General features: G+C 31.7%; 1 protein-coding gene across 1 annotated transcript; it reads right to left on the reverse strand.

The window, feature by feature from the left end:
* Positions 1-1,855: 1,855 nt before the first annotated feature.
* Positions 1,856-25,871, reverse strand: LOTGIDRAFT_163596 (hypothetical protein; the record flags this gene model as incomplete). The annotated part of the gene is made up of 11 exons (XM_009060092.1): positions 1,856-2,002; positions 2,257-2,324; positions 2,735-2,865; positions 3,462-3,641; positions 3,924-3,997; positions 4,923-4,977; positions 14,473-14,570; positions 16,322-16,441; positions 25,259-25,313; positions 25,534-25,606; positions 25,745-25,871. 11 exons carry the CDS (start codon positions 25,869-25,871, stop codon positions 1,856-1,858), a joined length of 1,128 nt encoding a protein of 375 aa, XP_009058340.1.
* Positions 25,872-26,179: the final 308 nt, after the last annotated feature.

The following is a 26,179-nucleotide window of genomic DNA, read 5'->3' on the forward strand; positions in this document are numbered from 1 at the left end:
TTTTTTTACCCTGCATTACAACAACAAACTGAATATGTTTCAGAAATCTTGACATTACAAATAATTTAATATATCCAATCCAAACATGGCAATTACATGCATGTCATAATTCAGGATAAATCAAAACAGTCAAAATTATAATCTAATCATTAATATTACCAAAAAGTATGACATCTGTGTTTGCATGTATCAAAACTGACAAAATTCAGTAGCAAATTAGTTCCTGGTTAATAAGAATTTTTTTTTTGCACAGAGGTCAGAGATACTACTTTTTCTGATACTAAGTGGTTAAAGATACAGCATTACAGCAGGAATCCCAATTTGATATAGCAATGAACACAATTCAAGAACAATTAGCCTTATTAATAACAATGATAGTTTAGAAATTCATTTCACTGATCACAAAATAGCAGTAGTAGACAAAACATAGCAAAGAACAAAAAATAGAAAAAGTGTTAAAAATTGAAAATGTAATAAATAATTAAATTTACAGAAGATGAATTGATAGAAAGGAATAAAATTGCCATCAACTATTTCTGAAATCATCCATAGTTTGAGGCCATAGCACAAGATATGTACAATTTGAATTGATTTGAATAATCATAAAAACCAAGATTATATTTTTATCTATAATATGAGCAACATGCCATATTGGCCCAATAATAATTCATTACTATGGCAAAATCACCCAGAATCTTCTTCATTAGACAATTAATAGACATCATATTGAAAGCCTTGAATAGATAACAAATAACAATACTTGTTATTCTATTCATAGTACTATTATTATCATTAAGCTGAGGCATGGAGTTCAATCTTCTCCATTGCAGATAACTTTAGACAACCAAATATTTTTATTGTAATTTTATAATTTGAGACCTCGAATGGCCTTCTAGTGTATAGTTTAAAATATATCACAGAAAATAAAATAGAATTTGGACCCAATAAGAGTTTGTGAAATTTTTAAGTATTAAGTTTTGCCCTGTTGATTAATTGCCCCTGATATTCTATAACCAGTAACCTAGGTAACTATTGTAGGTATTGAAAAAATATATTAAACATTTTGAAATGGTTTTGTGCGTTATCAGCAATGGAGAGAAAATACTAAGCTAAAAAACAAAATTTAGGTTGGAAATAGGTTTTGGGGGTAGGGATAAGGGGGAATTTGACAGCACTGTACAGGTGTAATCAAGAGGGAAAATGCATGAACTAATTACAATTATGTCAATTAATCTGGTCATACATTTACAAATGTTATAAAACAACCTGCACATAGCAAGAAAATTATAACAAATAATTTGTAGTACCATATATCTTAGTACAAATATCATCTTCACATTAGGAGCAACAAAACATTCATTAAACATTGTATTTAACGCATACTTAGTGTCTCAAATACAGCTCCATTGGAAATAAAAAATACTTCACATTGAATTCTAGATGCTCAAACTTTGATTCATCAATTATACAATCCAGAATAACACAGGGATCTGTAATGAGTCCAAATTGATTAGATACACAATCAAGTATGTTAGATCACAGAGCCACCATTTCATTATTACAGTTTTAACTGTAATACAACCGTAATAAATACCTTCTTCTTGACAATGTCTTCAACAATGTGGATTTGTATAAGTACATTAAGATAGTCATTTTGTGTCAGTTACTGATTGAAAACAAGGCTTGGTGCCATCGGCCAGTTGCCATTCCTTCCAATAGTACTGCACTGATTGCTTACTCCTGTTTATTCTTGTTTACGCTGAAGAAATAGTCAGTCATTTTTTTTTAGTAAACAGGTACAATAAGTTTTCACGACGTAAAATAAAAGAGGCCATATTTGGTTGTAGGCCATACATCACAGAAGTTCATATTGTCGAAGATGCATTCTCTGAATGATATCTCGGCAATCGTTGAAAACACGCCGAATATTTTCTGTATCTACAGCACATGTGAAATGAGGGTAGCAATAATGACGACCTTCTCCACTAGCTGTACTTATTCTCTGTAAATAAAACCGACATAAAATGAATTTAACTGAATTGAACAAGCTAAAGCATTAATAAATGGATCTTAGGAATTATAAGAATTGAACAGAATGGGACACAAATATATAAATGCTATTTCTTCAAAACAAGTATAATGATAGCAACCAAGTATCATTCTTAAGAATTCAAGCACAATTTGAGTCAAAATATGGAAAACTATTAACTGAAAAGTAAAGGGTTTGTGAAGTAAAATGTTAACAGTTATCCTTACCAGAAACTCATCTCTAATAAAATACTTGGCACGAACAACTTCAGGGTCATCTCCTACCTCACTGACAGCTACAAAAATAAAACAAAATATTGAGAGATGGAGCTCAAGAAGCAAAAGTGATTTATCTGCTCTGTCACAAGTCAAAAGGCATAATCATTTGATTTTCATAAAGATATATAGTTTGAGAAAAGCTGTTATCATAACCAAATCTTTTTGTTTATATAAAAGGGTATCTGCCAAATGATTTTACATTATCTGCCATTTTTCTAGTATACAATATATCTGTTTTTTCTCTTGGAGAAGAATGATACCTTTCCTTTTTTTCCTTTCACAACGTGCAGATTGATATCTCTGTCCAGGCAAAAACTACTTCTTGAGTGTCAATTTATACTGTATAATTGTGAATACAGTGCATACCCTTTTTACAAGAGAATATTCATCACCTAACTTAACCTATATAATCTAAGGGCCATCTTACCATCAAAGGGCGTTTGATACCGGACATAATCAGGAAAATAATCTTCTATCCTAGATCTACCACCCATAACTTTTTGTGCTAATAAATCTTGCTTATTAAGAAACAATATAACAGAAATAGTACGAAGCCATCTACAATATAAAAATATCATTGGTAAAATAGAAATTTGTCAAACATATCAAAGTTTCTAAGTAGTATGGTTACAAAAGACAACTTTTATCTTACAAATGTTACTGGACAATAGAGATGAATTGCAAGTGCTGTATTCGTGATCTCTTGGAAAAATGCTAAGTGCGAAGTTTTCCAGTAGGAAATTGCATTTAACACCAATAAAATTAGTGGGAAGCCGCATTTCCCACATCGTGAGCAACTGAGTTGTGACGCAACACTGTTGTCCAGCCAGTCTGAATCATAGATAGACACATGTGACATTATATGTACCTCATAGAAATCATGTGGTAATTACCACTTAGAAACTTCCAACTTCCTAGAGTTATAAGATCACTCAGATGTTAAAATGGATGATTCAAGCATTTTCAAGTTCTAATTCAAGAAACCTTTGCAAAGAATAGAACTGGTTATCTTATATCATACTTAGCAGGAGAAATTCTTTATTTAGAAGAAATAATCAAGATTCATCAGTAAGAAATTAGATTGGGACAATCTGTGAAGACAGGAAATTACTTATCTTAACATAAGCTGCTTTCTTCAAGGGAGATAATTTTACCTGTTATTCCAGATACTTCGAAATAGATCTAAAGATTCACGAAGTCGGTTTTGGCTAGGGTCTTCTCGTAACACTAAATTATAGCCACTACATGCAGTAACAAAGATAATGGCTGTCACATCATTAAAACATTGGATCCATTTTCTACGTTCATCTCTCTGTCCTCCAACATCAAACATACTGGAAAAACAATACAAATATGACATCCAGTTTCAAGATTCTCTTTTCTAAAACTTTTTGATTTAGTTTTTAAAAACAGAAGTCTCTTTAAATTTATAATAGATTGGTATAAGAATATACATGAAAGGATCCCTCTCCTTTTTTTGAGAACTTCACATCACTTGACAACTAGCATTTACCTTTGTTTGAAAGAGGTATGTTTTTTAAGACAACCTGCTAAGGTTTACTTTTTAACAATTTGGGGATCATGATCAAAATTGCAGAATAAACGAATCAACTTACTGAAAATTAACTTTATCCACTGTAAACCTTGTTTCAAATATACCTGATGTTAACACACGACATCGCAAAATATCCTAGAAAAACAAATTTCAATTTCAAATGTTTAAGTTGATAGCTTAGTCCCATATTTATCTTGAGTTTCAAAACTGCCGAACTAATGGATTATTATATGGAAATAAATGCACCTTTATGAGGTGACAAACCTGCAAAGTAGATATGAAAAGTTTGTCATACGATAAATCAACGTTTATTTCCCCATACTGGTAGCAAGATAAACATTCAATCCTTAGTTTAAAATTGCTTCTTTTCAAAACTGTTATTGAAAACTTCAAAAATCAAACTATAAAAATAACTTGAACTGTCATCACTTTAAATTTGTGTGCACTTCTCAATCTCAATTGTGGTAATTATACGCTCTATACTTAACACTATTGTAGTATCAAAAGGGTGTGCCATAAATTTGATAGCCTCTAGAGGGTTATGTTTCAGTAATTGTTGGATATATTGGACAATAATCAATTTGTTAATATTTGGCTATTATCAGCATGGAAAGCACAGAAAAAGACCTACTATTGGCTAAATTTTGAAAAAACTATTTCAAAAACTCAAACTCTAGGATGCTGATATTGCAGTATTTTTTCAAGTATAAAAGTTGAGCAATTGTATGACTACTGTTACACTATAAATCATTTAACAATACTTTTATAACTATAATCATAAACCATGCATAAGTTCAACCTTAAAGAGATTTAGTAGGAGTGAATATAGTCAAAACTTCATAGAACTAAATTTAAACTATTTGTAGCATAAATCAGAAAATTTGGCATTTCTTACAGTCTTGAAATGAGCAGAAGTTTATTTGTTCATTTGGAAATCTCTTTTGGAAGCCAGTAGCTGTCAGCAAGTAGAAAATTTAGCTGACAATATCCCTTGAAGTGAATAAATGCCATCCTTTGAAAAATACACTTGAAAATTTATGCAAATAGTGAATGTTTTTACCTGTTCTGTTGGCGTGTAATCTGACTCTTTTACTATATGTACTCGGTCTAAGAAACTGAAAATATAAAATAATTTTTCATATCAGCAAAACTGAACACAAGGGAAGAATTGAAATAAACTTTAATGAATTCTAACAATCTTCTTTCTTCACCTTAAGGGTGGTGATAGACACCAGGCATTCTGGTGTATTCTTGCAACGCCTTAGCTCTAGGATATTCTAGGAACTTCTAACACTGGTTTAGGACATCCTAGCGCCAAGATTGTTTCGAGAATGTGTAGCTGGGTTCCTGTTTCACAAAAAAAATCTTATGATCAATTTTGATGTAATTGTGGTATTTCTCATTGATAATTCCAGACTTATGACAAATGCTTGGTGTAAGATTTATTGGAGAGACAAGGCCCTGGAACAGTACAATAACATATTTTATGTTTTTTTATTTCCATTTATCTAAGGATAGTTTAATTGCAGAGTTCCTATCTCATGTTAAGATCTGATTATTCTGAGTTTAGTTTTCTGGTAGAGCATTGGGCTCTAGGATGTTTATATAATATTAATATGTATAATGAAATAAATAAATGTGTGTAGGATACAGTTATTATGTCAGGGGACAGGGTTAACACTATGTTACTATTATATGACCTTCTAAGAATACCTTACTTATGATACTCATACTTATAATATGACGCAAATCATGGCCAATGGCATTCTAAATATTGTGTGTGGGTGACAGTTATACATCCTGGTATCAGTCAACAACTTGTTGAAAATATTTACAAATTTGTACAACAATCAATAGTGTTTAAATCTATATTCAAATATGCTAAACAATAGTTCTTTTCTTTAAACAGAAATAATAAATTTATTATGTGCTATGGGTGTTTCTTTCACCATTATGATGTTTTAAACCTTTACTTATTATCAATAAAATATTTTGTTAAGTTAATCAGAATATGATAATAATCACAATTGTTTTAAATATATATATAGGTCTACTGGCCAAGTTGAGGATATAAATGTACAAGGGTCAGATGACCAGATACCAATTCTGTCACTGTAAGCCTGTACTGAGTATGTTTATAGGGATTGTAAAGAGGTTTTCTAAAATTAAAGGACTCTGAGAGCATCAATTTTCATCATTCCAATCAAGGTTTAAAGGTAAAAAGTTATCTTAGTCTTATCTTGTATGCTTTGATTCAAATACGGTTTAAGTACATGGCATCATTAGATAAATTGGATTTCAAACAATATTTTTTCATTTGGAACCCTTCCCATAACCTCATGTTTGAAACAATGACTGACCACCCATTACAAGAACTGGACAATACAGTACATTAAGTTTTAATAGAACATGATAACAATCACGGCCATTACCCTAACTCATCAATATCATCATATAAAATATACTTGAATAATAAAATATTAGTTAAAATATAATAGAAAATAAATAGATAGTAAACAGTAACTAATAGTTACTAGTTGTGTTTGGTGATGTTGGTTACCTAGCATACAACTGGTTTAACATTTACTTCGCTCTCATTAAATGCCCGAACAAATCATCAATATTATTGGAAAACTATCCTTCTTTGCTCTCCTCCTCTACAAACTGCCATTTTAATCCTTTCATAGTTTTCAATCAATAATTTGCATATAATTACTTAATAAATTAGCATATTTACAGAAAAATATGCCAATTAATAAGAAAACAATAGGTCCAAGGGAATCGATAAAAACAAACATCTACACATAGCATTTCAGCCTTTGCTATGATCAAAATAAGACAGGAAGTGTCTTGAAATACCAAATCAATGTAGGCCTACATTGGACTAGATCATTTTGTTAGTATTGAGGATTGTAATTATTTGATGTAACATGATTATTATTAATGATTTATTGACCTCTTTCCTGACATAATTTCCATCCAAGCATACACCCATTGAGTTAAATTCTCGCAATCTTAGGTGTCAAAATAGGAGAAGACTTTTAAAAGATCCCCTTGCAGTAGGAAATGGAATAAAGATGAGGCTAATGCCACTGTCCTAGCAAAATTTCTCTAATTGTACAATGCTAGACATTGGCCTCTTTCTTCCCTCAATCAGGATACCAAAAATAGGTTATAGACTTGTTCACAGTATTTGAAATGTTAACAGTATCTGAAATGTTAACAGTATCTGAAATGTTAACAGTATCTGAAATGTTAACAGTATTTGAAATGTTAACAGTATCTGAAATGTTAACAGTATCTGAAATGCAATTTTCCAGACAAATACCAATCTTGGTATTAAATTGTATAAAAATCAATAATAAATATAATATCAGTGTATGTGAACTAGGCCTACATCAAATTACACGTTTAAAACATACATACATTATGACTAATCTACAGGACAAGTAATATTGAGAAATATATTTCAAGTTGAATACAAGGCCTAATGGTGATGTTGAAATCATTTGTTCAGTGTGTGTGACCAATAACTAACTAACTGTCATACACTGAGTAACGAACACTAGGTCACATGATGTAGCCAGCTACGAGGACTTCAATTATCTTTTCCAATCAATATAAGCAGGGATAAAATGTCGCTAAAAGCATCTTGTTATTTTTCTAATTGTCAGGGAGATTTTGTTGAGTTGTGTTCTATTTACTTGACTATATTTGATTACACAAGAGATGGCTATATATTATTTTCACCTAGATTTACACAATAAAATCCTATTGTTTTCAAATACTTATTTATCTATGATAATTTATCTAGATTATAAATCAAAAATCATACTATGATTTAAAGCCCCCTTTCCTAAACATGTGATACATGCCCCATGCTTTGATCTATAGTTATGAATTGTTTGCCCATTCGAAATATCGATCTAATTGCATATACAAGTTGTCATGCTCTATACATCCTTCATAGCTTCCTTAAATTTTTGTTAAGTATAGCATTGAAAAGGTTAATTCAGAAACAGGTATATATCAATATACAAGGATTCAAAGAAAGGAATCCATATTTAACAATAACATGAGGATTCTGCCAACCAGGTTAACGTCTCAGCAAGAAGCTTTATTTGATCATTATTACATATTCACAGCTTAGTCAACTAGAATAATGAGACAATACCTGCATTACTAGTTCAATATCACCTGATTTTTACACAGTGAGATAACAACTGAGTTATTCTTCACAAGACTGGTGTGCATGAGAACTTAACTGAGTTATTCTTCACAAGACTGATGTGCATGAGAACTTAACTGAGTTATTCTTCACGAGACTGATGTGCATGAGAATTCTTACTGAGCTATTCTTCACAAGACTGATGTGCATGAGAATTCTTACTGAGCTATTCTTCACAAGACTGATGTGCATGAGAATTCTTACTGAGCTATTCTTCACAAGACTGATGTGCATGAGAATTCTTACTGAGCTATTCTTCACAAGACTGATGTGCATGAGAATTCTTACTGAGCTATTCTTCACAAGACTGATGTGCATGAGAATTCTTACTGAGCTATTCTTCACAAGACTGATGTGCATGAGAATTCTTACTGAGCTATTCTTCACAAGACTGATGTGCATGAAAATTCTTACTGAGCTATTCTTCACAAGACTGATGTGCATGAGAATTCTTACTGATCTATTCTTCACAAGACTGATGTGCATGAGAATTCTTACTGAGCTATTCTTCACAAGACTGATGTGCATGAGAATTCTTACTGAGCTATTCTTCACAAGACTGATGTGCATGAGAATTCTTACTGAGCTATTCTTCACAAGACTGATGTGCATGAGAATTCTTACTGAGCTATTCTTCACAAGACTGATGTGCATGAGAATTCTTACTGAGCTATTCTTCAAAAGACTGATGTGCATGAGAACTCTTACTGAGCTATTCTTCACAAGACTGATGTGCATGAGAATTCTTACTGAGCTATTCTTCACAAGACTGATGTGCATGAGAACTCTTACTGAGCTATTCTTCACAAGACTGATGTGCATGAGAACTCTTACTGAGCTATTCTTCACAAGACTGATGTGCATGAGAACTCTTACTGAGCTATTATTAAAAAGACTGATGTGCATGAGAACTCTTACTGAGCTATTCTTCACAAGACTGATGTGCATGAGAACTCTTACTGAGCTATTCTTCACAAGACTGATGTGCATGAGAATTCTTACTGAGCTATTCTTCACAAGACTGATGTGCATGAGAATTCTTACTGAGCTATTCTTCACAAGACTGATGTGCATGAGAACTCTTACTGAGCTATTCTTCACAAGACTGATGTGCATGAGAACTCTTACTGAGCTATTCTTCAGAAGACTTATGTGCTACTGAGCTATTCTGACATGCAGCATTCTATATTTCAGTACAATCACCTTTTCATTAGCCAGCTTTAATGAGTTTGACAAATAGAATTTGGACCATTGTGAAATCCACATGAGCCCCATTGCCCATCCTACACCTATTGAATAATAATGATAAAGATAATTACTCAGCGTTAGAGTCAAGAAAACTATATGTAAGAATATCAGAGAAAAATACCTAATTAAAACAAATTATTTAACACAATTGTCTGTTGCTAGGCAATATTGCTATGTGACAACACAAGCCTTAGTAGTCAACAAAGCTCTGTTCACATCTGATCAACTATTCAATATAAGATAAGAAGACTTGATAAATGACTCTATTATACAATCACATCCAAAAACATTATCAGGTGAAATTTGTGTTGCAATTTACAAAACCCCATTACTTTAAAGGCATTGTACATGGTTTTTATAAACTATTAGATGTATTGGGGACATTGATAGCATCACTTTGCACTAAGCTAATTGGCTATTCACATCTATGGCAGTTTGCATTCGTAATCTCATGAAATGCGTAGTTTTATTATAATTGCAAAAGCAACAGACGTTTGACTGAAAATTGGCACAGTGCATATTGATGCTATCCATGATACACATAAAAAGCTTAAAAAACAAGCATGAATGAAGAGTTGCATCAGCATATTGTGTGCAATCAGAGAAAATTTACATGATAAAGAGACTCACACATCTCCAGAAACTGGGCCGAGAAATCTGATTAATAAAAAGGTATCAAGTAACTGATATGAGTGTAAAAGATTTTTTAAAATTCCTTGATTACAGAGATTTATTTAAAGAAATAGGAAGTGAAACACTAACACCTTACTACCTAAATATAATATAAGTAAGCCTTGCAATACAAAAGAAAGAAGCGTTCATTTTTTACAGACATGATAACGAACTTTTAAGGAACTTGCAGACCTGTGTCATCGGGATATAATTTTTAGTTTAGGCATAAAAAGCAACAGCTGATAACATTTCAGTATCATGTATATGCAATGCCACTTGTACATTCTGATTGGTTTAGAAAAACATGCTATGCATAAACCTAGGTAATATATCAAGGGCATTAACTCAGTCTAAGTCCTCACTAAATACTGTAAGATAATCTCTCCATGAATAAAAAAGAGTGTAGTAATTTAATGAAGGGGTATTTAACAATAGGACTAGAATACTGGTAAGCTATGTATAAAAACCACAGTATTAATTATAAAACTCTTACAATATATGACTGTAGAGCAGCCATGACCCATTACCCTGCCACCATCTATTTATAGACTGTATTATTATGTTAAGTTGGGTTATGTTTCTATAAATAACTTGGTGTAATTGTGACAGGCAGTACAAGAGTGAGTGTACTATAATAATTTATATCACATGGTTAGTCAGCATATTGAATTTTTCCCCTCTTGTATTTTATTCACAATTCAACCTAATTTCATTGCATATATTATAGACATCTGACATGGGCTGCTATCTGATAATGTAGTAGGGTCTTACTGGTGGAGTATCAGACATCCAAGAACAAGTATCAGCTTCTGGGTATCATAAGCTTTTTTCTGCTCTTGTGTCAGCCAATGAAGAGAGGAAATGTAATGCAGTGTACATAAAACGAAATTTTGCCAAGAGAGTGACATTCACCTAAATTTCCAACTGTAGAAGGATCTTTAACCGTAAGAGATCTTGCTTGGGTTATGGGCCACTTTGTAATCTAAGAGATCTAACTTCAGATACTGGTCTAAGAGATCTTGCTTGAGTTACTGATCACTTTGAAGCTAAAATAGATCTTGCCCAAGTTATAGATCACTTTGTTGCCAAGAGATCTTGCTTGGCTTACAGATCACTTAGTACCTGAAGAAATCTTGCTTTGGTTACGAACCACTTTGTAGCTCTTAGAGATCTTGCTTGAGTAACGGATCACTTTGTAGCTAAAATAGATCTTATTCAGGTTACTGCTACTGGTAAGAGATCTTGCTTGGGTTAAGGGTCCTTACATTATTGTACAGATCAAAAGCACAACATGGAGAGTCGGAGACTAATATTATTAGAGTGAATAAGGGAGATCACATGAAAGAATCTATTCTCTGTTTATTTATATACTATAAAGGAATGTCTTGGTAATGTGTTAATATGTTTACAGTAACATGCTTTATGTATGAATATAACAAAAACCCTCCTGTTTTCTGCAACAAATATCAAGTATTCCAAAGTCTTTGGAATTTGGCTTGTCAATAATGCTTATTTACAGGTATTATCAATTGTATATCATTTCTGTATATCTAGCTCCTTTTGTTTTTCTATGTTCAGTTTAATTGAAAAAGGAGCATCACATTCTTCGTATACTCCTACCAGATATCAGATCAAATGAAAATTGCTTTACCCTGACCCCCTTTTTTAACTATACTTCCTAATTCAGGGTTATATCCTTAAGGCTACACCTGTGCTTTTGTAACATTGAATAATCGCTATGTTGCAACACATATACCTTAACTCCAAAAATTCAATTTTCATGAATCTTAAACTTTCAAGTAAGCATTAGTTATATTAATACATTAAATTCTATTTCTTATTATCTTGAATTCTTCCCTTGAATTGAGCTGCAGCGAGTCTGATCTCAACAGCCTTGTAACTCAATCAAAGTTTATTTTTAGAGCATCATGGAGTTGACTGTTACTAAATTAGTCTAGAATGAGTGTGAAATAGTGAAGTATCATGGCCTGCTCTTAACACTATATCCTACTGCCTTTCTACCAGTTGTCAATACTTATAGACTCTTATCTTAGTAGCAACGTCACTGGTAGATACCACTGTGAGATGGCACAATTAGAAGCCATTTGTATGGGGGTGGATTGCAGATTACTTGCCAAGTAGTGTGGAACTACATTAAGAAAAGATCAACACACACATCAAACTATTTTATTCTAGTCTTTGCTTTGTGACCTAGGTCAGTGCTTCTATGGAGATTGTGATCTCATCACCATCTTGCACTCATTGCCAGAGTGTAAAAGAAACTTTAATACGAATTAATTCCGACCATGGCAGCCTCAATATAAAATCTGAAGTTAAGAAGATGCATCAAGAGGGAACCTACTCTAAACTCCTTGTGCACCAAACTCTTGCTATATTGACCATAAACACTATTACACCATATCTTATGAAACTTCTCTACAAAAGCTGCAAATCAATGGACAAATCTATCTAATCTGACAATTCCTTTCTGCAGAAACCCTACAAGACTTCAAGAAGGCAGTCTAACCTTTGCTAAGGTACTGACAGGTACAAAGCCAGTGAATTACAAACATGTTTAGGTCATCCACAAAGAAAATGTCAAAATGCATGGAGAATCAAATCAGAGACGGCAATGTTGATTACTGTATTGATAGCAGATCAGAAGATTTCACAACTTTCAATGTTTCAATATATACTTAAATTGGGTCCATGCCAACAATTAGTACACCATATCACAGTCGACAAGAAATCTTACTAGAATATATGGAAATAGATTATTTTAACACACTACAGGCAAATTGTTTTACACACATTCCAATATAGAGGACAGTGAACTACTCACAAGTGACAAGTTCAAACATTAAGATTCAATCTAAAGAAAAATCAAATTGTTTTCGAGTGGGGTCAAAAGAGGACACTAAATTGAGTTTTAGGCTGTGGAGCACCATTTTAAACTAAGACAAAACTAAAAAAAACAAGTATGCATGGAGGGAATCCTGAACCAATGTTTCCTAAGTTAAATACCGTCATAAAAAAAAAAGTTTTGCTCCAAAAAATGAAAACAAAGCCATAAAGTTTCACTTTGTGATGCATATTTGCATTTTTGCAGTTTTGGGCATTTCACAATGCATTTCAACATAATGATTCTGAAATAGTTAACAACCAAGTTACATACCTGCAAATTAAAACCTTTTCCTGATTTTCAAATGTTTGAACTAAAGGTCTATGACATAACAACATAATTCAGGGGCATACAATCAGTCAGACAATCAGAATTGTTACAAGTAAAAATTCAATGTCTGGTGATATGTCTATACATACAACAAAACATTACTCAAAAACATGTATTTATATTAATTACAATGCCAGGAAAATTCTGTTGTTTTTGTATTTTTGTATATCATGAGAATTTCAAAGTAATTTTGTATTTGTATATCATGAGGACTTTAAGATGTTTCTGTATATTTGTATATCATGAGGACTTCAAGATGTTTTTATATTGGTATGTCATGAAGACTTCAAGATGTGTATCATGAGACTTCTTCAAGATGTTTTTGTATTTGTATATCATGAGGCTTCTTCAAGATGTTTTTGTATTTGTATATCATGAGGCTTCTTCAAGATGTTTTTGTATTTGTGTATCATGATGCCTTCAAGATGTTTTTGTATTTGTATATCATGATGCCGTCAAGATATTTTTGTATTTGTATTATATGGACCAAGGTAATTTCTTCATTGTTGTCATCACTAAAACAATTTTAGTGTAGTATAAGCTCCATAAAAATAAGTATGTACCGGTTGCCAATGGCATGCTCACCCTTGTACATCACTTGATACATCTTTGCAGTTAGATTTTTCACCCTTTCGCCCACATATCTCTCGGATTGTTTATTTGGTACATTTGTTATACATCAATTCAATATACAATATATGTGACAATTGTGAGTGGGAGGTGTAAATATGATTATTTTGTTAGCAGGATGATCTCTCATAACACGTCTTGATTAATCTAGCCCGGAGAAATAATAATAATGGGTATATGATCTGCTTTAGATTTATAGTCTTGGTCATCAAGCCAAACAGTCATTGAGAGTCAAGAGCCTAAAGGTTGACACTGGATATACTAACTAACTAAATAAAAATGCAGATCTTGATGTGTTTACACCACAATGCTTTACTAAAGTCTTTGACCAATAAAATTTCTGATCAATCAAAAAATATGCAAGGAATTGTTTTTGATCATTGATGATGTCCTTTTGTCAAAATTTGACTGAACACGACTTAAAGAAGAATTTGTTAAGATCATTGATGTCGAGTGAAGTCACCACTAGCACAAAACAAAAGAAAAAAATCCAGATCAACAGATTGAATTGTTTGGGGTAAGGAGGACATCAAAAGGTAAATGTGGAAGGTTGACAAGTACCTGAAGTTATCTGACTAATTTGTATAAAATAATACTTACTACTGTGCACAATCAATAAGTTGATATTCATTAGATCGTTCAAAACATCCCTGCACACCTTTATCTTTCCATAATATTTCTGTATGTTCATAGAATTCCTGCAAATAGACAATTTGAACGTTTTCTATATTGCATTTCGTTAATTCCCTACACTCAGTAATTTTTTAAATCCAAAACGCCTCAGAAGCAATGGTTGCCAGGTGACATCACATGACATTTTATGCTTCAGCTTTCATGTGGTAAAATATTTGTATCGTGGCCAATATGGACTAGTTTTGGCTCTGCGAGTTGTTTCTTACTAACATTTGAACTAAATTTTGAAACCAGAATAGATTGAGATAGTGTCAATGATGCAGGTCATAGGAGCTATTTTGGAACAATATTCCATTCCTCATGCCACAGATAATCTCTAAACAGATGACAATGGTGTGAGAGTAGGCTAACTACTCTCATTGCACACTGCATGACATTGCTCATAACTGTTTTGCCCTATTTGGGGCACAACAGTAGGATGTAAAACTCCACTTGACTTGCTAGCTAGTGTTAACTGGTTGTCATGTAAATTATGAGTCATGATGATGTGAATGACCTGAACAGTAAGCTTATTCTAATTAATAATAGAGATCTACACACTTTCAATTTACTTCCATTGATAAATACTGGACACTGCTATATCTAATGTCTTTAATTCAAATATGTCTAGTATGCATTAAATACCTTTGTAATATAATGCAATAAAAGTGCATGAAATTCTAGAATGAAAGATATCACCTAGTTTCAATCTATAAATAGCATGCATGTCAATGAGAAAGCCGGCCGGTTGGGTCGGCAGGGAGAATGTAAATAACTTGAATATTGATTATAGTATATGGTATGCTAAATTTAGTAACAAGTAGTCAAGGTAAATGAGAGTATAGTAAGTAAATCAATAGAAAATATAAACTCAATCTTTTATCTTTACTGCTAGTTTTTGTCATCCTGGCTTTTTTCAATGTGGTATTAAATACAGTTTTATTAATAAGTATTTGACTATCTATTTTTGTATAATAGAATAACTTCAGTTCTGATAAGTATTTGACTATCTATTTTTGTATAATACAATAACTTCAGTTCTGATAAGTATTTGACTATCTATCTTTATATAATACAATGACTTCACAACAATCATTTATTTATACAAAATTACTAACAAAATATAGAGATAGATGCATGTACTAATGCTAACTAACCAACTTGAAATTTCAAAGGTGAGAGTGTTTCAACATGATACCCTGCATATATAAAAAAAAATTACTCCCAGATTCCCAATGATAGGGAATCAAAAAAAATTCAAAATTTACAGACTTATCAGCCCTATTTGTGATCCTGGTTTACACCCTTCTTATTTTTAATATTTACAGTTTTACTTCATCACTTTTTAGGAATTTGAAGCATACCATTGTCTTTCATTGCAGTTATATAGGATATACAGAATGGTTAATTCAGAGTACATATAATTCTGATGAGATGTTGTATTATAAGCCTAGTTATCTCTAATGATATACACAATATTGATCACTCTTCTACTATAGACACTAATTGCACAATTACAAGTAATAACAAGATACAGGTTCTACCATTATAAACAATCAAATATCTAGTATTGTATAGTACCGTAGTTCCAGATAGTATACCATGGATACTACAAACACAACAGCACAAGCATCACAACATCCCAAGAATAACAGATATTCAACGAGAAAGCATTGCTTCAACACAAAAATCAGAAGTGAGCATTTGAAAAAAAAAGTGACCACTAATCAATTTATAAAGTTTAATAAGCAGCAGATTAAATAGTAAAAGTACTTACTGGGGGATAGTCAAAATCTGGTTGACTGGCTACATCTTGTATGTAATCCACTCTAAATTGGTTATCAGGATTCTCTAATGTAGCTGGTGGGTTTAATGTGCTCATAGCACCTGTAATTGTCTATAATATAAAATAAATTCATAATTAATCATTCAGAAAATAATGTATATAACAAATATAGCAGGAAAAAGGTTAAAATGAAATGGATTTACGTCCCCATTTTTTGAACGCACCTGTGGCAGGATCGAAGGATACAAATTTTAAGATACACAGAAAGTTCAATCAAGACAAAAAGGAAAAGCAAAATTTTATGAGGATAATCACTTAAGTTCTCAAGCTCTTAGGGTCTACTAGCTGGTTCTTGGCCAAAAGTCTAAGCATTGAGATTAACTGGAACCATTTACAGAGAATAGAACCCAAAATTCATGTATTTAACATTACAAGATTCCAGTGCTCAAATCAACTAATCTGTCTGTTCTCAAAAAATGCATAGCTACATGAAATACTACATTGAATAAAACCATAAAAGGGACAAAAGGATAAATGATGTAATCTATCTTTTGAGATGGGACACCTGACGAATAATAAAATATTTGACCTTGACAAGTTGAGGATTGTGTACTACAATTTGAAGATTTTAAACTGTTCTGTCGGTAAGATATATAGAGATGTAAATAATGTAAATGTGAATGAACTAGATAACGACCAACTCTCAGTTATTTTCATCACAAAATACACTTAGTAAGAAACAAACCAGTTTAAATTATGTGTAATTTATTCTAAATATAGTACTGAAATGTGATGTATGTTAAAATGGTCTGACCTATATACACTATCATATATTTAGGCCATGTAAAAAAAAAAATATATATTTCCTATTCACTTTTTGTTTTCAGAATAGAGAATGTTTAGTTGCACAGAACAATAATTATTCTTATGGTTGATCATGTCTGACAATTTGAGGCTTTATAAAAAAAACATCTAATATCATTTGCAGTTTTGTCTAGCACTTCTGTTACTGTCGAGGACAACTCAGCTAAATTATGCTACAGTACCATTCAGTACAGATAATTTATGACACAGTACCGTACAGTTTAGGAAATACCGTACAGCCGAGGTAAATATGGTACAGTAGTGTACATCCCAGGTAAATAACAGTACAGTACTTTACATTTCAGAAAAATTATGGTACAAAACCTTATAGCCAAGGTAAATTATACATTTTAGATAAAAGTACCTTTTAGGTAAATAATGGTAGAGTACTGTACAGTTCTTGTAAATTATGGTACACAATAGGTAAATTACGGTATGATACCATACCTTACCCAGGAAAGTAATAGTAGGGTACCGTATGGCCCAGGTAAATTATGGTAAGATCAGTACAGCCCTGGTAAATTATGGTACAGAACTGTACAGCCAAGGTAAATTATGGTACAGTACTGTACAGCCAAGGTCAATTATGGTACAATACTGTAGAGCCAAGATAAAATATAGTACAGATCAGTGCAGCCTTGGTAAATTATGGTACAGTACCATACAGCCAAGGTAAATTATGGTACAGAACAGGTTAATTATGAAACAACTTATAAATTTTGTGCAGCCTTACTAAAGTATTTTATATGTCATTCTTATAGTTATGTTTATGTAAAAACATTGTAACATAACAGGGTTATTTTCAGATTTCTTTGCTTTATAACATGGACTTAATTTCATCTGTTTCTTAAGCCCATAACTCTCCCTTTTAAGTGATGATGACACTATGTATCCCTTTCAGAGAGACTTTCTATAATTAATAGCCGACTAGTTTTTTTGGGGTTTTTTTGACAACCATTATTGGGAATCTATTGTACAGACAAGGAATTAATCAGGCATTCAAAATCCCAAAGATTAGTGCTAGAGCACTGGAACGACTTCCAACCCTAAACTGTCAAAACACAATATAAATATTATAAATATCATTCTTCACTCAAACTTAAACCTTTAAGAGCACAATAAATACTTTATATAGACACGATTTATAATGCGTACATAATATGAGGCCTGTATATTGCACTCAATTCATTGACGAAATTCATTGCGATAAAAAAACATACATCAAAAATTTAGGTGTTAGTAATTTCTATAAATAGCTGCAATAAGTAAGTAGGCCTAGTGTTTCAATATACCATATAAACATGCATTTTTAATGACAAGAACAGGCTCTATAAATACAAGAAATTATTCTAAAAATAGATTTCATTTCTATTAATACACCTCATTATGCATTGCACTGGCTGGAAATTCTAAACTTTAACTGTCCTAAAAACATTGTAAATGAATGCACACAATCTTGTTAGATTTTAACTACCATAGTTTTACTCAGCATACAAAATGTTTCCACCAAACTTCATTAACACAAGATATACAAAGAAAGCAAAAAATAGATACTAGTAATTAAACTGTGCCAATAAAAATGCACAGAACTTGGTAAAATGCACATCTGCATTTATTTCAGTGATTTAGATGTTTACCTTAGTTTAAGTTCCGTAAATTGAAATAGTAAATTTTTATCGTAACATCACTAGATTCAAATATATAGTGAATCACAAATTTGGTAAATGAACAAAACTAACATCATCAATTTGCACCCTTCTAATTTTCAGCCAGAGCTCTTGCAATTTTACTAAAAGTAAGCGTTTTACAACATTATTAATACTACTGCACAAGCTGCTATTGATATATAAAGACCTATTGATGTCATAAAACAAAAGTTTATGTGGAATTAATTGCAAAAACCGCAACCACCTGCAAATCTATGCTATCAGTGTCCCTTCTACACATATTTCGGGAACATTTCTTCACAATTCCTTTAATTTTGACATTAAAACTCCTAGTAAGATAATGTTTGTCCATTTCCCAGAAAATGATGTCATGATCTATTTTAAACCAAGTGTCAAACCAGTTGAGGGTGTAGATTCTTAGTAAAACTTTCAAGATAAATTGCCTGACAAACTGTCTTATTTTTGCATCAGTTATTTTAGTGAGAGTAGTATTCCTATTTTAGAAACAAGAAGAAGTAAAAATAAAGTAAGAAAAGAAGATATAGCCCCAGGGTAAAAAGCCTATAATAAACCAGATAAAATAGAATAAAGTATAACAAATTTGGTTAAAAGAGACAAAATAAATTTCTATGGACAAAATCCTTAAAGTAATTGTAACATTTCAATTAAATTGCTAGAAAAGGTAACATACACAAACATAACTTTATATATTGTTTACTTGGAATTGGCACCAACCAATCAGCCCTGTTTTAGGGATCAACGGTTTGTCAGTTGAGTTTTTTCACCAGCTCTATCTGGAGATTTAATAATGATGAATATGCCTTTGACAATATTTTTTGTACTTTTTTGTAACCCTGGCATTACAATTTCCACTAAAATCAACCCTTAAAACTCTTTATGATTATAGTGACTAAAGCCTGGTTCCAATTCTCAGATATATATATATTGGTGTATATTGGTCGTTTGGTTTATAATCATAGAAATAGTTGCTTTCAAAATAGATTTTAACTTCTGTTACTGTGTCACTTTTCAAGTTGAAAATCAATGTGCTATTTGTCATTTCTTCAAATTGTCCACCCTTCGACAACTGAAACAGGGTTTCATCAGCTGAGAAATACTTTGATAATATTGCTTGAAATCTTGATCATGTATTTGCCCATGCTTAACATCTCTATATTGCATGATAATATGTCCCTGAATGATCAATTCTATGACAGAATGCCGGTCTTTCAGTTCAGTCTATGACATCACAGAAGTATATATCTGAAATGCCTGTGAGGACATTTTGTACATGCATTGAAATTAGTATTTTTATTCTTAACATTTGCCTAAATTAGAAATTGATGATTTTGCTGAACACAAATTCAGCAACCTACATTTCATCCTACTATAAAATTCTGACCTTTTCATTGATATAAAAGTAATCATTTACAATATTAGCCTAAAGTTGTATCCTTTTATAGACGTTTATCTGGAATTATCTGAGCTATTTTCTCATTCATGTCACAAAGAATTCAGAACTTACAAGGAGAACAGTATAATACTGCATAGTATGTCTCCCCTTGTTTTGGAATATTGCCGGTTATAGTCCAGTAAAGAAGTTATTCCTATCCAGAGTCAGATTAAAAACATAAATACATTCAGTCTGATTCATTTTTAGGTAGTTCTACATGTAATTAACACAATGTTAGTAATCAAAACAAAAATAATTGTCAAAAACCTTGTATTTTGTCCACGAAAATCAGAAAATAATTAACTAATCTTTGAAGACAGGAAGAAGAAATAATATATTTATGCCAATAAGAGATCATTGTCATCTATAGCAAAACTATGACTAAATAATAAAACCTTTTTTGTTACCTAACAGAAGCAAATATAAATATTTCTAGCAATATTTTTTAATTATGGTGGCAACAACACAACACTTGTTCTATGTGGGTTTTCTAGTACCCTGGAAGATTGGGAAACAAATGTGACAAAAAATAAATAAATTGTTCACATCATCTCAGACATATCTACTTGAACTTGCATGCAATTTAAGTGAGTTAGCATTTAAATATGTATATTGACTTGTCAATTTTGAGTGTGTCAAATAGAAAATTAGACTGGTATTACGACATTAAGGGATTATGAAAAAATTTGAAAAATCCACATATAACTGATGCTTTGTATAAATAATTTCGAAATCAGGACTTAAATTCTCAAGTCTCTGTTGAACTGAGATTTACCTTAAAAGTTGTTTGAAATTTCTATTTAATTTTGACAAGGAAATGAGGGCTCTCATCAGGCTCCTAAGAGTTTTTTTTGGGTAATATCAGACAAAATCTTGTTTCAGCCATTATATTTATGCATCGTGTGCAAATCATGCCACCATTTCTTGAAATTTCCTCAAGTTCGTTATGAACAAAGAGCTTTCAATTTCCTTTTCATATAGTACCCCGCTTTCGCCAGCTTTTGAACCGATCAATCAGGAATATCATGTACAGGTCTGAAAGTTTTTCCAATCCATAAGAACATTTTTCGAGAACAAAATTAACATTTGACGCTTTGCAATAATTGTTTTGTTTATCATAACTTAAAATGGCAGCATGCAAAACTTCATTATTGAAAAGGACGTAAATTATGTGCAAAAATATTTTTAAAAAATATGCTTTATACTACTGTGTATCTACTTGATCAAAGGGTTAAAAAAAAACCTAAACATTTTAGATATTTTTTTGGTGTTAAAAAATTAACGAAGAATTTATTTACTTGGAACTTTCAGATTGTAAGGGACATGCATCTCTGGACTTTAGTCGATAGTTTTGTTAAATTAAGCACCTCAATTTTCCGTTCTTGTGAAAAATTCAAAATGGCCCTTTAAACTATATTTCATACAATTTTAAAACAAAAACAATCTGATGGGAAATTTCATCCCTGAACTGACCTTCCCTGACACTTTATCTAATAATAATTTTTAAATAGCCTGGGGTACTACAATAAAACCACTTATGAATACCAAAATATTAGTCAAGAACAAATGCTGCCAAAATAATTTTACACCCAATTCAATTAAAATATTTCAGGGATGATTTGCAACCTGCAAAATAAATATACAATATCAAATCATTGATTGCAATAGCATTCAGATCTTGATGTCAAAACTGATTTGGCCTTTATTGATGATTTGCATAGAATATGTAAGCTTATATCTAAATAGCTGCTACCAATGTTTGGCCATTTTGTTGTTTTAGTTTTCGTTTTTCGTTTTGCAATTCGGATCCTTATTGGTTTATTCATTCATATTAATGCAGGCTGAAATTTTGAAATAGCATATCTCTTTGCAAAATTAAGAGATAAGAGATGATAGATCATAAAACAAACATCAAATATATTTCCAGTATATATTTGCTTTGATCTTGTTTTTTGACTTAAGATTTATTTTTTATAATATTTTCATCTGATACTTTCCTTTCATTCACATAAGGGTGCTTTTTTTTCGATTACAATCTAACTATTTTTAATTTCAATATTTTCAAACATATGCTAAACATTAACATTTTTAATACAGCAGATAAAGATATTTTGAGAAATTTGTATTGATCTTGAGAAAAAATTCGCAAGAAAAATACATCTCAATATTCTTCAAAATTTTATGTGAAAATAAGGTTGCAAAATAAAGAGTTTTCAAAAATCAGATTATACTTTGACTGAAAATAAGGAGCGCTTTACTTATTGCATCATATTCTAATATTTTTTGCAAATTCAAATATAAATCAGACAGGTAATGGAAAAATAGTTTAAGAAAATATCTGATAATAGCCTACTTTGAATAAAAATAAGGGGCGCTTGCTTTACTTATTGCCTTATTATAATATATATCAAATTTTTACTTAAGTGCTCTCTTTAATTTTTCTTGAAAATTTGTATAAATTGCACAGGTAATTAGGGCTGGGTATCGATTACCAAATTGAGATTGATTATTGACCGCAGACTAACGATCGATAATCGATTAATAATCGAAATAATTCAATTTAGAAATCCTGTAAATACTAAATTAAAAACATGCCAAAATTCTTAATTTCATGGGTAATTGCGTCATAGAAGTCTATTTTCGCTTTGATCGGTTAATATTGTGTATTGTGGGTAGGTAATGTGCTGAAGGGAACCTAAGTGGAAGAGATTACTAGTTGTAAACGGGTACAGAGAAGAAAATGTAACTTTGACATAATCGATTATGAAATTTGATAATCGGTAATATATTATTATAAATTACTAGTAACGATAATTGATTATTTTGATAATTTTACCCAGTCCTACAGGTAATGGAAAAACAGATTAAGGTAATAGAAAGACTTTGTTAAAATCATAGTAACATTTGCCAAAAATGTAGTGTAACAGAGTTAATATGTACATAGGTATAATGGTAACGTTTTAGATCAATCATATCAAAAATAATATCCTTATGAAATATGTATATATTTACTAAGTATTTGGAGGTTATTATCATATAACATTGTTATAACCTTATTATTGTTTAATCAACCTCTCATAATTATCAACAGTGATCAGCCAACTATAGCATGAAAACTTCAATAAAATCACAGACCATGCAAATGGCACAGGCATTTCAGTTTTTAGCTTGAGAAAACATCAACATTCATATTTTTTGTTCATGTGAAATCCAATATGGACACTTTCCTACAGATTGGAAATCAATTGATAAAATGGCAAATTTTTATAACATTTTCAGGAGATTATTCCATATTCATTCCATGATCTGATTGAATGGTCATGCAAACCACAATCTCAGTAAACAAAATATTCAGCCAATATAACCTATCAGGAATCAATGTGAAGATTTCTGGGATTATACCCACTCCAAACGACTAAACATTTCCCATTTCAACCTCTACCTTAAGGACCGCATTAGTCATAGTTTTCATTCCACTAATGTACCAGTAACAAAAATAATATTCAAATCCTATTTTGCTGAATTGTTCTTTAGATGTTAACCCTTTGCAAGGATCTTTAACTAGATTTTTTGCTTTATAATATAAAACCTGCATGTAATGAAATCTGATTAGTTAAATACACTATTGATAAACACTATTAACTTATCTTCTATTCAAAATTTCAAATTTCATAACTTTTAGAGTATCATTTTATATCAGCTTATCTTAACTATATCTGTTGAAAAAACAGTATTCAATTGTATATTAGTCTACCACTGAATAAATGAATTCATCATCTTTATCCATGAAGGCCTACAATGTCATGTTTAGTTTTAAACTCAATTGGTTCAACTGTTCATTGACACAGGTTAAAGTGTTGATGTTTTGAGTATATTGATGGGAGTCAAAACTGTGCTTTTTATCAAAATTCATCTGACAGTGATTTACAAGTATTGTAGACTGCTCAAATTGTCTCAAAACATAGAAATTTCATTGGCAAAATTAGTCTAAATTGAAAAGAAAGAAATATGGCACATGCGGGGCACATGGAAACTTGTGGAGTTTTTATTTACACTTTGTAGGTGTTTATCATATCTTAAAGCCTGAAAACAGTAAAAGAGTTCCAAGACTTTAAACATTTAATGTTAAATTGTATGTACCCAGAACTTGAATACTTTCTTGGGTAAAAAGTGCCTCTTGCTAGTGAAATTATTTTATAATATCTCCCTTTTGTCAACATAGTATTAAATAAACACCAACACAGATCCATATTGTTCCAATAATGCTCTTATTATTATTATTATATAACATCTTAATATATAATATACAGCTTAATTAATCCACTCCTTAAAACAATGTATGACTGCAACTAGGATATAATGGTACTGTAATGCCCTAGTACAAATCAACCATTTAACACACGTTTTAAAGCCAAACCCTAAATACCTTCTATCACTCAAAAATTTTAAAAATGCCATATTCAAAACCCAAGGATTATTTCTCAAGTCCATGAGATAAAAATTATGAACATTGGTTGATCTAGAGAAAAAGTATTTTTAATGCAATCATATGATAGTGAGTCAAAAGACTATTATATTTCTCTACAGGCCTTTCAGTAATGAAATGTGTTATTTCAATAAGTCTCTAGTTTCTATAATAAACCTAGATTCCCCTGTAGCCGGGATGTCAAAAATCTTTTCCATCGATTTACAGCATGTTTCTCCAACAAAACCGGAATTCCTCACTCATTACATAGACATAAGCTTACAATAACAATTGGACAACCACAATTAATCAATACATAAGACTCTTAATGCCCAATTGTGTGATTTTATTGAGTAAAAATATTGTTATTTTGTGGGAAAAAATCTGTATAATAATTGTATTGTGTAAAGATATAGCACGATGGCCGCCATCTTAGTGGTTCAGTTCATTTATGGGGGAGACAGGATAGACATACTTACCAAAATTGCATCTTTTATATTCCGTTTGATGTCTTCTATTTTCTGTTTTCTCTCACTATAATAAATGACAGTGTTAGTAATTTAATAAAACCCCCAAATACCAATAACTGACTATTTTTCGAGCGTATAATAGGGTATCTAACTCGTCCTATACCCCTATCTACCAATATTGGAAACAGTCATGCATGCATAATACGGCCGTCTATTTTCCCCGTCGTTGGTCATAGCGACAGATATAAACTAATATGTTTTACTAAATTTTTACGTTTACTTACTCAGGACCGAATCCATTAACATGTAAAATCCTCATTTGTTTGACTATAGTCGATTTGCCCGATTCTCCAGCACCTACAAAAAACAAACATCCAGCTCATTATTATCGGTTATTAAAATAAACGTTCCGAGTTATAATGGCCGTACATAACACAACTCAGATCCCATTTTCCATGAAACACAATCACTGATTTATAAAAACACTATACACACCTAATAATAAAAGACGGTGCGTTGCTCGGTATAACTGTTTATCCTTTTGTAATTGTTTTTCTATCCTTTTATTCGCTTCTTTTCGCACCTTTTCGTCCTCATCTTCTTTCCGCCGAAAGCACCCCATACTGCTGAGCAATGTGTCTGCTATTTTGGCCAGTTTGATACACGTATATCCTTCACATTGACATCCAATTACTCACAAACGGTAATCCGTGGGGTCTCCAAGCCGGACGCCGGGCTAAACAGCCAAATTTGCCGGCTCCGTCATGGAGAGGGTTACACTGATAGACATACAAACACTACTCTCACCGCCAGCACACGTCACTTGACAGCAGTACTGGGTGGGGTTTATTAGCAATGCAATTGGCCGGTGGTGGCGCTGCGAAACGTGGATCGTGAAAATGGCCGAATGGCAATCTCAAAATGCACGGT

The sequence above is a fragment of the Lottia gigantea genome (genome assembly GCF_000327385.1).
Source record: "Lottia gigantea unplaced genomic scaffold LOTGIsca_40, whole genome shotgun sequence".
Taxonomy (NCBI): domain Eukaryota; kingdom Metazoa; phylum Mollusca; class Gastropoda; family Lottiidae; genus Lottia; species Lottia gigantea.